The 15,061-nt window shown below is 41.1% G+C and overlaps 1 protein-coding gene across 6 annotated transcripts in view; it reads left to right on the top strand.

The window, feature by feature from the left end:
• The window catches only part of LOC119971728 (synaptotagmin-7-like), an 883,832-nt gene that overhangs the window by 668,532 nt on the left and 200,239 nt on the right, over positions 1–15,061 (top strand). For 3 of the 6 annotated variants that reach the window (XM_038807686.1, XM_038807685.1, XM_038807687.1), the window contains one exon: positions 2,920–3,042. The exons of the other annotated variants lie outside the window; for them this stretch is intronic. In XM_038807686.1, coding sequence (XP_038663614.1) covers positions 2,920–3,042 — 123 coding nt within the window. The remainder of the gene's footprint in view (positions 1–2,919; positions 3,043–15,061) is intronic. 6 annotated transcript variants of the gene reach the window in all.

The raw sequence follows: 15,061 nt of genomic DNA, 5'->3' as shown, positions 1-15,061 counted from the left end.
GGAACAATTCCTTCGGAACACTAATGAGCCAATATCACTACAGCTTCCAAAATTATTTTCCCCTCTTCCTTTCAACTCCTGAATGTAAATATAATGCCGTGCAGGAGAAAAAGATTACATTGACAAGACAAGCTCTTTACCTGTCAATCAAGTCAAGGTTCCTCTTTGTTCATGGTCTCTGAATAGACTACTCGGCTTTATTCAAGCTATTTGAGATTGAACTGTGTGTAAATGGTTGATGTTCTATGATACGTTTGGGAAATCAATCTCTGTAACAAATTCTCCTTTGCAGGGCAATTACTCCATTTTTATTTAATAGAACTGAAATGTCCAATCCATTTGTGTGCAGTCAACCTAGCCCCATCCGGTTTTCAGATAAGATATTAAACTGAGGTCCCATCTGCCCCCTCAGGTAGACAAAAAGATTTCCATTGCACTATGGTGAAGAGGGCAGGGCAATTATCCCCGGTGTAGTGGCCAATATTTATCCCTCAAACAATAGCACAGATACAGACTATCTGGTCATTATTGTATTGCTATTTGTGGGAGCTTGACATGCACAAATTGGCTACCTTGTATCTTACATTATAACAGAATCTTACATTACCCTTAATTGGCTGTAAAGTGATTTGAGACACCTGATGGTTGTGAAAGGCGCAAAATAAATGCATTTTTAAAAATTATACCAAGCCTTTTCCTTTACTAATGGAAAGGAGGCTTTTTTTGTGCAAGAACACGTATTGTGTGACTGGAGGTCATGGAAGTAAAGGCACTGCATTGGCAACTCTACAGTTGTAGGTTAAGTGACCTGTTACCTCCAATGCTTGAGGTCTTGTAGTTCCAGACTGTAAAGTAGAATTTCTTACATGAGAAGAGAGCCTCTTCCCACTACAGCAGAAAAGAAGAGGTTTGAAAGTTGATCCCGGACAGATATGGCATGTTAACTAAGCATGGTGCAATATTCGATTCATGAAGTATGGTCCAGGTGTCTTCACTGAGCTGCCAGAACAATGATAATGCTTGAAAACTAGAACAAAAAGGTAAAAATGTCAGAGAATTAAGTAGTAATTGAAGGCACAGAGGTAGATGCTTTGTCCTGTTGAAACGTTAGTGCCCAATTCTGGCTGTGTCCATTGTGATCCTGATCTAACTGAATAATAATATTTAACAAATGTTCTTCGCTTTCTGTTTACAACCAATTTTTCATGACACGATCCCAGATTTGAAGTTCATTCCTAAATGCTTTAACTTGTTTTCATTTGAAAATTGACAGAATTTCTGAACCCACATATTTTTTCAAAAATGTGTTTTGTAAGATTTAGTTCTGTGTCTCTTTCAGCTGCACCTGGAGATGGTCTGGTGTGATCTGTAGCATTTCTCTCCTGTCTTCTCAAGTGCACTAGTAAATCTATATCACCAGTGAACAAGGTGAACTGTGAATGAGTGTGCAAAACATTTGTTAAACATTTTGTAACATTACATTTGGTCTCTAATTTTCACCTAGAATACATTTTCTGTAATAATTGTGACATGCTTTCTACCTGGGCTTGTTTTTGTTTAAGCTAAAGCTCCCAGGTGGTTCAAAATAAATTAATTGAAAATGGGCTCCCCTGATGTCTCAGTTATAAGGAACACCGCTAAGTGTGGAACTGAATCATCCACACCAGGAAGGTCCCACGTTCAACCCATAGGCTGCTCTCAGCTATTGATCTCCAATTTGCCTCAGCACCCTTAGGCTACAAGAGGAAATATCATCTCTGGTTCACGTTTATGAACTCTACCAGGCTGGAATGTGTGTATCCAGGGACAGGATCAGACTTAACTGTGGCGCATCCCACACTCTCAGCATTTGCCATCTTGGATCACATGTAACTAATAGCTACTTGAACGAGATGGGTGGCAAATACCTGTGGGATTGGTTACACTGTCAACTCCTTCAAAAGAAGGAAAGTTAACTTGAAAGGGGTGAAAATCTGAAACTGAAGTTTGCTACTTCTTGATGCATATGCTATACCTTATGCATCCAAATAACTTTTAAGCAGAGGTCAAAGAACAAGATTTGTGAGAATTGGAATTAAATGACAGTTTTATTTTATACCTATTCTGTTCATTCCAAATGTTTTATGTATTGTCCTTTTTCTTTTAGTTAAGACCTGTCTCTAACATGCAATTTATTTCTTTGCAACTTAAACAAACAAGATATTTGACACAGACTATTCGACTGCGCGGAGCATCACAGCTGAGCCCCATCCTGTCCTCGTCTGATATTGACTCATTCATACTTTCCAGCAGGAGTAGTTGGATAACATTCAGAAGCGGGAACCCATCTTAGCTCAAGGTACTGAGGCCTATTGTAGTGTCCTTCCCACAATCCTAACTGAGACCAGGATATTTTTGTTTAGAATTTGAAAGATTTTCATTTGCAATCTCATACAGGTGTTCAAATCAAATCCATTTGAAATGATAATGAATCAGATTTAAATCAAGTGCTAATTTTGTTTATTACTTCATGGGTGGAACTTTATGGCCCCACCCCTGCCGTGACGGGCCGGATAATGACAATGAGCCACTCAGAAGTCCATTGACTTCAGCAGGATTGAAAAATCTCGCCAGTGGGAGGGGTGTAAAATTCTGCCCCATGTGTCCGAAATTGCACAAGTATGATCATTAATGTTCCTTTTCCACTGGACCTAAAATGGGCTTGTTCTTTCAACTTATACCTTCCATGGCATGCACACTTACCTCCAAATTTTATTACTTGTATTTTTCCATCTACATTATAACCTTAATTCCAAACTAGTCCCATTTGGTGCAGTTGAGTCCAGACCAGAGTTTGACCTCTACCTGTTGCATATTGGAATCTTTCTCTCTTACTTATCTCTCTCTCCCTGCCCTGTTCCTCTGAATGGGTTTCTTCAGTGAAGGCCGGATGGTGGTGCTTTCCCTTGTTATGGGTTTGACAGAACAAGATGACTTTGCAAATATTCCTGATCTACAGACCAGCAACAGCCAACAAAACCAAGGCATGCAGTCAGACAAAAGGTATGATCTGACGAAAAGAACAGCAAACTGATCGCTCAATGTGTATTAGGAGATGATGAACCAGAGGAAACGAAAGTGAGATTTTTAGGAAAGCTAGATGATGAGCTTGGCTTTGTGTGTAAGCAGTATGTATGTATTGTGCTAGTGACTTGAGTATGTGAGACCAGTTCTGTGTGTATGCATTTTGTATAATGAGCCACCCTGACACCTTTTTCTATGAGAAGGGAGCAATATATGAAGTCAGTAGAGTTATTCCTGAATATAGTTACACCAAACTTGAACTAGTATTAGCTTGAAAAGTATTTTGAGGTAGAAGATAACATCATGATAAAATTTTAAATTGATCTTTAAAAAGCCCTCAAAAATGATAATATGTCAGAATCCTTGCACAGACAAATTTCCCAAAGTTCCGTGTTGTTAGGAACATCATGTGCGTAAATTCTTTTTCAATCAAGTCTGTGAAGTCTTACATTTACATATTTTGAATATCACAGAAGCTGACTGGAGATTTGTTTTCGCTTTCTACGAAAGAGTGTTTGCTAATTTCTAATATTTTCCTCATATTTTCCTCTATTGATCCCTTACTCAGTGCTAGGCATAATCCCTACCGATTCTTGTCATTACTGCCTTCTACTACTAATATTTATTCCATCCCCACTTCCTCAACTTATCTTAACAATTCTCAGTATCTCCTCTTTAACCTATTCAATAATAACAGCCATCCCCTTCCCTTCCTATCCATGACTCTTGACTTAGACACTATCAAAGATTGAATTTTTGGTATCTTCTACCTCATTGACTTAAAGTTCTGTAACCTTAATATAAATCTGACTTCCGAGAAGTATTGAACTCATTAGCTTCTCTCAGTCAGCACACAATGATAATGGCAGCATCTCCACACACTAATCCAAGATTTTCACATTTACAGTTTTAACAATTACCTTATGCTGGACAAAAACAGAAAATACTGGACAATCTCGACAGGTCTGACAGCATCTGTGGAGAGAGAAGGGAGCTAATGTTTTGAGGCGGGATGGCTTTTTGTCAAAGCTGGAGAGAACTAGAAATAAGGCCAGATTTATACTGTTGTGGGGGATGCATGGAGCAGTGGGCTGGATAGAGGACCAGCGATATGTGGAGATTGACAAAGATGTCGTGGACAGAAAGGCAAAGGGAATGTAAGTGATCAAGGCCAAGAAGGGTGCTGATAGTGGCATAATTAAGAGATTAGAATTTCTTCATGGGGTCCCCAGGGCCCAGGTTCAATCCCGGACCTGGGTCACTGTCCATGTGGAGTTTGCACATTTTCCCCTTGTCTCACCCCCATAACCCAAAAATGTGCAGGGTAGGTGGATTGGCCACACTAAATTGCCCCTTAATTGGAGAAATTAAAAGAAGGAGATTAGCGTATGTTACAGGCAGAACAACGGTAAGCAGTGTGTCAAAAGACAACTAGGAACATGGAACAGATGTCCCATGTGGGTTTGAGGGAAAGGGGGCAATGGTGAGGGAAAACAGATGAATGGATGAAATGAAATTAAAATAAATTGATACAAATAAAAATGGGGTGAAGGTGGAGGAGAGAGTTCATAATCTGAAGTTATTGAATTTATTGTTAAATCCGGAAGGTTGTGAAGTGCCTAATCCAAAGATGAAGTGCTGCTCCTCCTGTTTGCATTAGGCTTCACTGGGACATTGCAGTAGGCCAAGGACAGGCATGTGGACATAAGTACAGGACGGCGAATTGAAATGGCCAGCAACAGATTTGTCTGGGTCCTGCTTGCTGATGGACTGAAGGTGTTTTGCAAAGCGGTCACCCAGTCTGCGTTTGGTCTCTCCAATGTAGAGTACACCTTCTGCGACTGCATGGGAAGGTGCCATGGGAAGAGGGTGAGGTGTAACACCTCCCCTTTACCTTCTCTCTGCTCAACATCCCAGGGCCTAAAAATTCTTTTTAAGTGAGACAGCAATTCACATGCACCTCTTTCAATCTGGCCTATTGCATTTGCTGCTCCCAATGTGGTCTACTCTACATTGGAGAAAGTAAACGCAGACTGGGTGACCACTTTGTAGAACACCTTCAGTCCGTCAACAAGCAGGACCCAGACAAATCTGTTGCTTGCCATTTCAATTCGCCGTCCTGTACTTATGTTCACATGCCTGTCCTTAGCCTACTGCAATGCCCCAGTGAAGCCCAATGCAAACAGGAGGAGCAGCACATCTTCGGATTAGGCATGCTACAACCTTCTGGATTTAACATTGAGTATAACAACTTCAGGCTGTGAACGCTCTCCTCCACCTACCCCATTTTTATTTCAATCAATTTATTTTTATTTCTTCCATCCATCGGTTTTCCCCTCATCATTGTCCCCCTTCCCCCCACCACACTTGGGCCATCTGTTCCTAGTCATCGTTTGACAAGCTGCTTCCCTTTGTTCCGCCATTAACACATTCTAATCTCTTAATGCACAACTACCAGCACCCTTCTTAGCCTTGATGACTCACATTTACATTCCATTTGTCTTTCTTTCCATGACACCTTTGCCAGTCTCCACCTAACCCTGACACTCTATGCAACCCCACTGCTCCATGCCCACTGCCCCGCCACTGCCCCCCCACAACAGCATAAATCCAGTTCGCCTCAGCTTTGACAAAGAGTCATCCAGACTCAAAATGTTAGCTGTCTTCTTTCTCCACAGATGCTCAGACCTGCTGAGACTATCCAATATTTTCTGTTTTTGTTTCAGATTCTAGCATCTGCAGTTGTTTGTTTTTCTCTCATTCTTGATCTAAGCCAGGGTTTTCCCATGGCAGATGTAGCAAACCATTGGCAACCAACATGATCTCCCAATCCCATCAAAGTCTAATGGTTTTTGCATGGCTCACCTGCCTGTGCTGCTGTGAGGGGTTGACTTCAGTCGGACCGGACGATCCCGCTGGTGGGAAGGACCTAGAGATCCTGCCCTTTGTAGCTGCTCAGTTAGTTCTCTCAAACAAAATTAATCACAAAACGCTGTTATTTGTTTTTAAACTGATATCAGCAGTGACTTTCGCTCTTCACATTTGATCAGGAAATGTATTCATTGCTATGCTCTATTTAACCTGCTGTGATGGGCTTCTGACCCATCCTAAGGTGTTAGATTTTGGTTTTCATGGAGCAATGGACAGAATCTTAATGCTGAAAACAGTCAATTTTGCTCTGTGTAACGCATTGTTCAATTTATAGTGCCCCTTTATGTGATCAATTGTTTATAATTTCTGTTTGTGTAATGCACTGTTTAGTTCATAGTTTCCACCTGTGTAATACACTGAAGTGTCCACCTCGCTGAAGCCTGCAATGTGTAGTACCTGCACAATTTGCGGTTCCTCAAGGCTATGTGTGTCCCATGTTCCTACATGTAGGAGAAGTGCAATAAATTGTGCACAAGCTCACAATCTGAGTTTGAGGAACAAGTGGAAACGTTCCTTATCGCATATAGGAGGCTAAAATGCATGACGCATTGGTGGTTAACTGCAGTCACTTTGAGGTAGTGAGGAAAAGAAATGAGTGACTATTCATTAGGGTCACAAGGAGAAAAGAAGCAAGGATTGAGTTCCCTAGAAATGTCAAACCAATCATGAGAAAATAGCAGTGATATTCATAACTATTTCAAGGAGGAAAACCATGAGTGAAACCACAGCAACGTGAAATAAGTGCTGGCTCAAGAGGGAGAAGTGAAATATGTAAAAGCAATAATAGCACGGGATTCCATCTTCAGGAAGTTGCAAGCAAGGGTCCTGAGTGATGTGTTGCCTGCCAGCAGCTAAATATAATTCAGAACTTGTATAAATGGAGTCTTATGAATTAGAACAATAGAATTGACAGTAATTTGAGTATAATTATCCTGGGATTATTCCCGATGCCACATGCTTGTCAGTCTAGAAGTAACAAGGTAAGGGAGGTAAATGCATATTGAAGGAAGTGTCTAGATCATTGGGCCCACTTACAAGACAGGAATGGCATGGACAGCATGGGAAACCTGCACCTGAGCAAGGCTGGGACTACTGTCAACGAGAGCAATTAATCCGATGGGGAATGATCTAAACAAATAGGGGGTGGTGAGGCGAAACAAGAAAAGGAAAGCAAAAGGAGTTTTGGAAAAGAAAGGAAAAAATATACAGAAAAATAACGAGCTCTATAAATCAGAAGAAAGTGTAGTATTCCAAAAGAATTTGGAGACAGGATTACATTTAATAGAAATTTAAAGCACAGAAGGAGACATTCAACCCGTCATGTTGTGGCTGGCTGAGAAAGAACTATCCAGTGTAATCTGACTTTCCAAATCTTGGTCTGCTGCCTTGTAGATCACAGAGCCTCAAATATACATCCAAGTATCTTTTAAGTATGATGAAGATTTCTGCCTCTCTAACCCTTTCAGGCATTGAGTTACAGGCCCCGACCACCTTCTGTTTGAAAGATGTCTCCAGCTCTAATCCTTATACAAATTGCTTTGAATCTGTACTCCTTGATTATTGACATTGTTGGAGATGGGGATGAGAGAGAATTGAGCCCGCAAGTCCCTTCTCTTACTGTCTTTAATCAGTGTGTATTTTTGGAAAGGAAGGTGTGTGTGTGTTTTTCTCAAACCTGTAGTGTCTATGTGTGTGTAGCCATTTTTGAATAATGAGCAGCAAATATTCACGGTCTTAAATAAAGAGGATTATTTATTCTTTTTAACCACATACACACGCATTTATCCTGAAAGCATAATGTTACGTCAATCACTCAGCCCACACACACCCTCAAGAAAAAATATAGGTAAAGAGGACAGTGCACTCTTACAAGTTGTAAATACAAGAGTAGTTTATAGTTCACATGTTTGGCTTGTCATAGGAAAATGCAGTCTTTACGGCCTGTTGAAGAAGGCATTTTCTCCTGGAGGGTTAGTCTAGGTAAATTCAAATAACCAGAGTTGTATGTCAGAATTGCTGCAGGATTCACTTGAAGAGATGGACTTTTTCGAGCAGGTCTTAAAGTTGGCTATTTGTGGTTTTAGTACTAGGAAGTCAACTTTCTTTACAGGTGGACTTGGAACAGGAACTAGGCTGGGAGGCTATTTGAGATGTAGCGGTTTCCATGTTTTAAAACGATGTGGATCTCCTGCCTTTTTCTGGCTGATGTCCTGCAGTTGTTCTGTGTAGACTGACCAGTTTCTCTCTAATTCCTGGAAAAGAAGAATTTGTGAACTAAAATCAGTTCTGGTCACATGACGAACTGGTGCTGCCTTTCCTGACTGGCTTGGAGGCGTATAGCCATGGAAGATGGATTATGGCCTTTCACACCTAACTGTTAACTTATTTCTGCAGCTCTCTTTTGTTAAATATCAAACTTGGAGAAAGTAGGTCTAGGAGTCTATATATTTTGAGATTCAGTAACCACATACAAAAGCTGGTGTAAATCCCACAGATGGTTTCATTGGGGTATGTCTATTGAAGTGGAAGATCCCTCCTCAGCCATGATCTTATTAAATGGTGGAGCAGGCTTATGGGGCTTGATGGCCTGCTCCTGCTACTCAGTGTAACACTTTGTTAAATGTATTAATTAGTGGAAAAAATAGACAAATTAATCCAATATCTATGTGTATGAATCCCAAAAGGCTTGCATGCAGGTACAGCAAGTAATCAGGAAAGCTAATAGAACGTTATTGATTATTGTGAAAGGATTGAAAAGGGTAAAGGGGTTATGCTTCAGTCATACAGAGTACTAGTGACCTACCCATGGAGTACTGTATACAGTATTGGTCACCTTATTTAAGGAAGGATGTAAATGTGTTGGAAGCAATTGAGAGAAGGTTTGCTAGTCTAACACTCAAAATGATTGGGTTGCCTTATGAGGAAAGGTTGGCAGGCTAGGTTTGTATCTGCTGGAGTTTAGAAGTGTAAGGGGTGACTTGATTGAAACATATAAGATCCAGAGGGATCTTGACAGGGTGGAGCGGATGTTTCCTCTTGTGGAGGAATCTAGAACTAGAGATCAATGTTTAAAATAAAGGGTTGCCTATTTAAAATGAAGATGAGGCAATGTCTTTTATCTAAGAGTTATGAGTCTTTGGAACTCTCTTCCCGAAAAGGCAGTGGAAGCAGTGTCTTTTGAATATTTTTAAGGCAGAAGTGGATAGATTCTTGGTAAGCAAGGGGATGGTAGGTTATCAGGGGTAGGCGGGATGCAGGTTTGAAGTTACTGTCAGATCAGCCATGATCTTATTAAATGACGGAGCAGGCTCGAGGGGCCGAATGGCCTGCTCCTCCTCGTAAACTTTTAGAATCCCTCATTCAAGGTCAAATTAGGAGCATTTACTGATGCATGAAATAATCGAGAACATCCGGCATATATTTGTTAATGGCAAATCATGTTTGACAAATGTAATTATTTTTGAAGAAATGCTGCACAAATCCTGCATGAATAATGAATAGATGTATGTGAATTTTCAGAAAGCATTTGCCAGATTGGCACATGGGATGCTAGTGCCAAAAGTTCAGGCATATGCTATAAATAAAAATGTAGCATTGTGGATAGAAAGTAATTTGTCATGCAGGAAACAAAATGTTAGGGATAACGAGGGTTGGTTGGAATAAGGTTCAAAGTGGTACTACCCAAGGGTCACTGCAAGTCGACATTTGTTTTTAACAAGTAGGTGGTTTGTCACCAGCAAGATAAACTCATAAAGACTTCAGGACATGCACAGGCTAGAGAAATTGGCAGACTGGTAGCAGATCCAAATTAATGCAGAGAATTGTGGGGAATGCATTTTAGGAGGGAACACGAGGAGAATATAAACAGAATGAAACATACTGAAGGTTATGGAGAAACAGATTGAGATTGAATGGCATAAATACATAATTACTGAAATTACAAGTGCAACTTCATAGAGCCATAAAAAAAGCTGATACCATTTTAGTTTTCATGGATAGATAAAAGACATAAGTACAAGATTTGCAGTTTCTAGAATGAACATGAAAGTGATTACAGAAAATGTTTCCTTCATGTTTAGTGACTTGTTTTGTGGTGGATTCTGAGAAAACAAAAGAAAGAACCAGCATAGAATCCCAGCCCTCGCAAACCACATGACTGCTTTTCTTCACTGTTGATGTGAAGAGCCTGCAGTTCCATTTGGACACGAGTGAATTATTTATATTTACTCAATGTTAAAAATGTCCTCCTTTACCTCCTGAGGAAACCTGAAACATGCATTTCTGGTTGTGAAGTGGTATTAGGTGACAGTACTGCTAAATGCTAAATAATGCTGGGATGTTGGGAGAGCTTTTCTATCTGCAGTTTATTAATAGCTCCAGCATTGCTGCTGATGCTACGGGTTTTATTTTTAGACATTCAGCTATAAAGCATTGGACGTAGTGGCATTCTCATTATGAATTGCCCTATACTTCTTGTGAAGATAAAACAGTGAATTAAAGACAGACGGGCAGGCAGCCCCACCTCAGCAGAGTTTAATCAGAAGAGAAAATGCCAGAGCTTGTAGCGGAAGCAGTCACCTAGATAAAATCTGTGAAAATGACAAAAAATCAGACCAGCCATCATCCCCAGTGGAAAGTACATCAAATTGTTCATTGGTTTATATGTATCTCTTCTCCACACTTATGAAAAGGAATCTGCAATAACCTCCTACCTTGCCCGAAATCATTCCATACATATCTCATCAATAATAACTTGTGTTTCAAAGCAAATATGTAGGTTCTGGATACATTGAAAAAAATGTATCTCCCATGGAGCTTACAATTGTGTACCTTTTCAATTGTAGCCTCATACATCTCAGTGTTGGCTTGGGGACAGGATTGATCCTTTCAAGTAGGAGGCTTGTGGCAGTGGATGACAGGGTTGAGGCAGGATGAGGTGAAAGTTCCTAATCTTCAGCTGGAAGTTATTTTCCCTTTTAATGAATAAATGTAGAAGATGTGAAGGCACTCAATCTTGCAATATCATATGGAATACAACCCAAGTGTCAGGACATATTCCCAATAACAGAATCACAGAATTGTTACATTGCAGAAGGAGATGTTTTCAGCACATCATGTTTGCACCAGCTTCCTGACTGTCAACTCACCTAGTACAATTCCCCTGCCTTCTCTCCATAACCATGCAAATCGTTCTGTTTCAGATAACAGTCTAACTCCCTCATGAATGCTTCAAGTGAACCTGCTCCCACCACACACTTAGGCAGTGCGTCCCAGATCCTAACCACTCATTGCGTGATTTTTTTTCCTCATATTGCTTTTTCTTCCTTTGCCAATTACTTTAAATCTGTACCCCCTCTTTCTCAATCCTTTTACAAGTGGGAACAGTTTCAACCCCTCGACTCTGTCCAGACCCCTCATGACGTTGAATACCTCTTTCAAATTTTCTCCCCGCCTTCTTTTCTCAAAAGAAAACAGCCCAAACTTCTTCAATCTATCGTCTTAACTGAAGTTCATCATCCCTGGAACCATTCTCCGGAATCTTTTATGAAGGGTTAGAACAGGTGCAGGGAACAATAAAATGTATATCACGTAAGTCCAATTTTTTTCCTAAATGCTTGGCTGTGAGCTAAGACAAAATGCAGGACAATGAAGAGGTTGGTAGGCCATTGTAGCAACAAATCTATCCTGGTAAGTTGTGGATGATGATCAAGTTAGCAAAGGCAAGGTGGCAGGTGATCGTTGGCATGTTCCTTTGGCTGTTTGCAATAACAGAGTACTGTCTCTGCTCAACCAGACTTTACTTGCACAACTCAAAATAACATCTAACATTGAATATGATTCCGCTATTGTACATCACTTGAGGAACAATGCTTTTTAAAAAAATGGTGCCCCTTATCATCTGCCTGGCCTAACTTTCATAACCACATTTTTAAAAATAGCTCCAGTTCAATTCCTTTTCTTAAAAGATCAAATAGCTCCATGAGCAATGCTATGCAAGGCAGAATAATGACAACTGATTGAAAAATATAAGACCCTGAGGAATTTTGACAAGGTTGATGTAGGGAGGATGTTTCCTCTTGTGGGAGAATCTAGAAAGAGGAGCCATTGTTTGAGCATAAGGGGTCGCTCATTTAAGACAGACATGAGGAGAATTGTTTTCTCGCAGAGGGTCATTAGTCTTTGGAACACTCTCTTCCTGAAAAGATGGTGGAAGCAGAGTCTTTGAATATTTTTAAGGCGGAGATGGATAGATTCCTGCTAAGCAAAGGGGCAATGGGTTATCGGGGATAGGCAGGATGCAGATTAGCCATGATCTTAAAGGTAGGACGCTAGGAAGTACAGAGCACCAGAGGAACTTGGAGATGAATGTCCAAAGATCTCTGAAGGCAGCAGGACAGATAGACAAAGTGGTTAAGAAGGCATAGGGGACACTTGCCTTTATTAGCTGAGGCATAGAATATAAGAGCCAGGAGGCTATGATGGAGCTGCATAAAACACTCATTAGGACACAGCTAGAGTACTGTGTGCAGTTCTGGTTGCCACACTATAGGAAGGATGTGATTGCATTAGAAAGGTGTGGAATCGATTCACCAGCATGTTGCCTGGACTGGAGTGTTTCAGCTATGAAGAGAGGCTGGTTAGGCTGTTGTTTTTCTTAGAGCAGAGAAGGCTGAGGGTGGAGCCACACCAAGGTGTACAAAATTATGAGGAACATAGAGTATATATGAAGAAACTTTTCCAGTTAGTGGAATAAGGATCAGTGACCAGGAGGCATAGATTTAAGGTAAGACGCAGGAAATTTAGAGAAGATTTGAGGAAACACATTTTCACCCAGAGCATGCTGGGAATCTGGAACCTGCTGCCTGAAAGAGTGGTAGAGGCGTAAATGCCATACATTTAAGAAGCATATTGATGAACACTTCACTCGCCATAGCATATGGACCAAGTGCTTGGAAGGTGGGTTTAGAGTAGGTTGGTGTTTGATGGCTGGTGCAGACACAATGGGATGAAGGTCTTCTTTCTATGCTGCAAAAACTCTATGAATTGTTAAATGGTGGGGCAGGCTTGAGGGTTGACTGGCCTATACCTGCTCCTTGTTCATATACTCCTAATTAAATTATATGTGACTACACCCACCTTGGTCAATTTTTCCATTATAAACACTGTTGATATTTATAATAGAAAACAGCCCATGTAAACATCTAACACTGTTTTTGCACCAACCTGGCAGTAGAGTCATGTAGTACCTATGCTGATAGGACTATGTAATTACATCACAAATTTACATTATGACCATAAGACTAAATAATGGAACTAAGATGTGGAAAGAATGTGTTCAAAAAGAGACTAAATTAGGTTTACAAGTTCAATTCAGTTATCGTTTACCTGGAGATTCAACTCATTTTGACATTTTGCACAGTGCCATGCCAGAATGACAACATATATATTATATATACAGCACTTCAGTGTAACACTTACTTCCTGCAACATTTTCCCATCACTCTATTCCCATATCACCTCTCTGTTATGTTTAAACATTAAATCATATTTTATATTTATTCAAGTCCATTCTTAAGTGCATCATCTGTCTGAATCTTCAAAAGCACGAGTCTTGCTAACGTTTTCCTGGTGTGACTCCCATCTCTGGGCTCCAAACACAAGTGCACTATCCACATTGCTTCCTGCTACCTTCTATCCATTCCTGTCCCGTTGCCCAGGTTCCCATGCCCTTCCTGTTTGCCATCTAAAAGTGCATTAAGAACAAAGAACAATACAGCACAGAAACAGGCTCTTTGGCCCTCCAAGCCTGTACCGGTCATGATACCAACCTTGGCCAAAACCCTCTGCTTCCACAACCACCCCTGGCAATGCGTTCCAGGCACTCACCACCCTCTGTGTAAAAAAAAAAAAACCTGCCTCGGCCATCTCCTCTAAACTTTGCCCCACAGACCTTAAACCTATGCCTCCTGGTGACTGACCCCTCTACCCTGGGAAAGAGTGCATGCTTATCCACTCTTATATGCCCCTCGTAATCTTGTAGACCTCTATCAGGTCGTCCCTCAACCTCCGTCCTGCTAATGAAAACAGTCTGAGTCTATTCAGGCTCTCCGCACAGCCATCACGCTCCAGACCAGGCAACATCCTGGTAAACCTCCTCTGCACCATCTCCAAAGCCTCCACATCCTTCTGGTAGGCGACCAGAATTGTGCGCAATATTCCAAGTGCGGCCTTACCAAGGTTCTATACAACTGTAGCATGACGTACCAGATTTTATACTTGATGCCCCGTCCAATGAAGAGAAGCATTCCGTATGCTTTCTTGAATACCTTGTTCACTTGTATTGCCACTTTAAAAGATCTGTGGACCTGCACTCCCAGATATCTCTGACTTTCTATATTCCTAAGAGTTTTCTCATGTACGGTATATTTCCCCTCTATGTTGGACCTACCAAAATGCATTACCTCACATCTGTCCGGATTAAACTCCATTTGCCATTTCTCTACCCGAGTCTCCAACCTATCTATGTTCTGCTGCGTCCTCTGACAATCCTCAAAACTATCTGCCACTCCACCAACCTTGATGTCAACCGCATTTAGAAAAATGCTTTCTTGAGGCTGGCATCCAAAAAGGATGTTTTTAAAAAAAATAATTTTAAAGAAGGTATTTTATATATGTACATAATCACAAAAATACAAAAGCCAACCATGGCAACAGGTAACAACATCCTCCTTTCCCCGCCCCCCCCCCCCCCCCCCCACCCCCCAAACCTGCACCCACCCCAGCAGCAACCCCTCCCCCGCCAATCGCGCTGCCACCCGGTACCCACATCCCTTTACCAACTTTTCGACCCTCTCAAACAAAAAGTAACCCCCCCCTCATGGATGACACCATACTCCTTAAAGAGGTCGATAAATTCCCAAAATCTTTTGCATTACATCCAAAAATCCTTTCCAAAACTCCGGCCCCCAAAGTACCCCTTCCTAATTCCTCCTCCCACTTGCGCCTGACCTCCTCACGCTCACCCACTGATATTCATTAAATACAACAATCTGCCTGTCGTGTCAAC

Source organism: Scyliorhinus canicula, chromosome 9 (assembly GCF_902713615.1).
Source record: "Scyliorhinus canicula chromosome 9, sScyCan1.1, whole genome shotgun sequence".
In the NCBI taxonomy this organism is placed as follows: Eukaryota; Metazoa; Chordata; class Chondrichthyes; order Carcharhiniformes; family Scyliorhinidae; genus Scyliorhinus; species Scyliorhinus canicula.
This window is presented reverse-complemented; position numbering and strand designations above follow the sequence as displayed.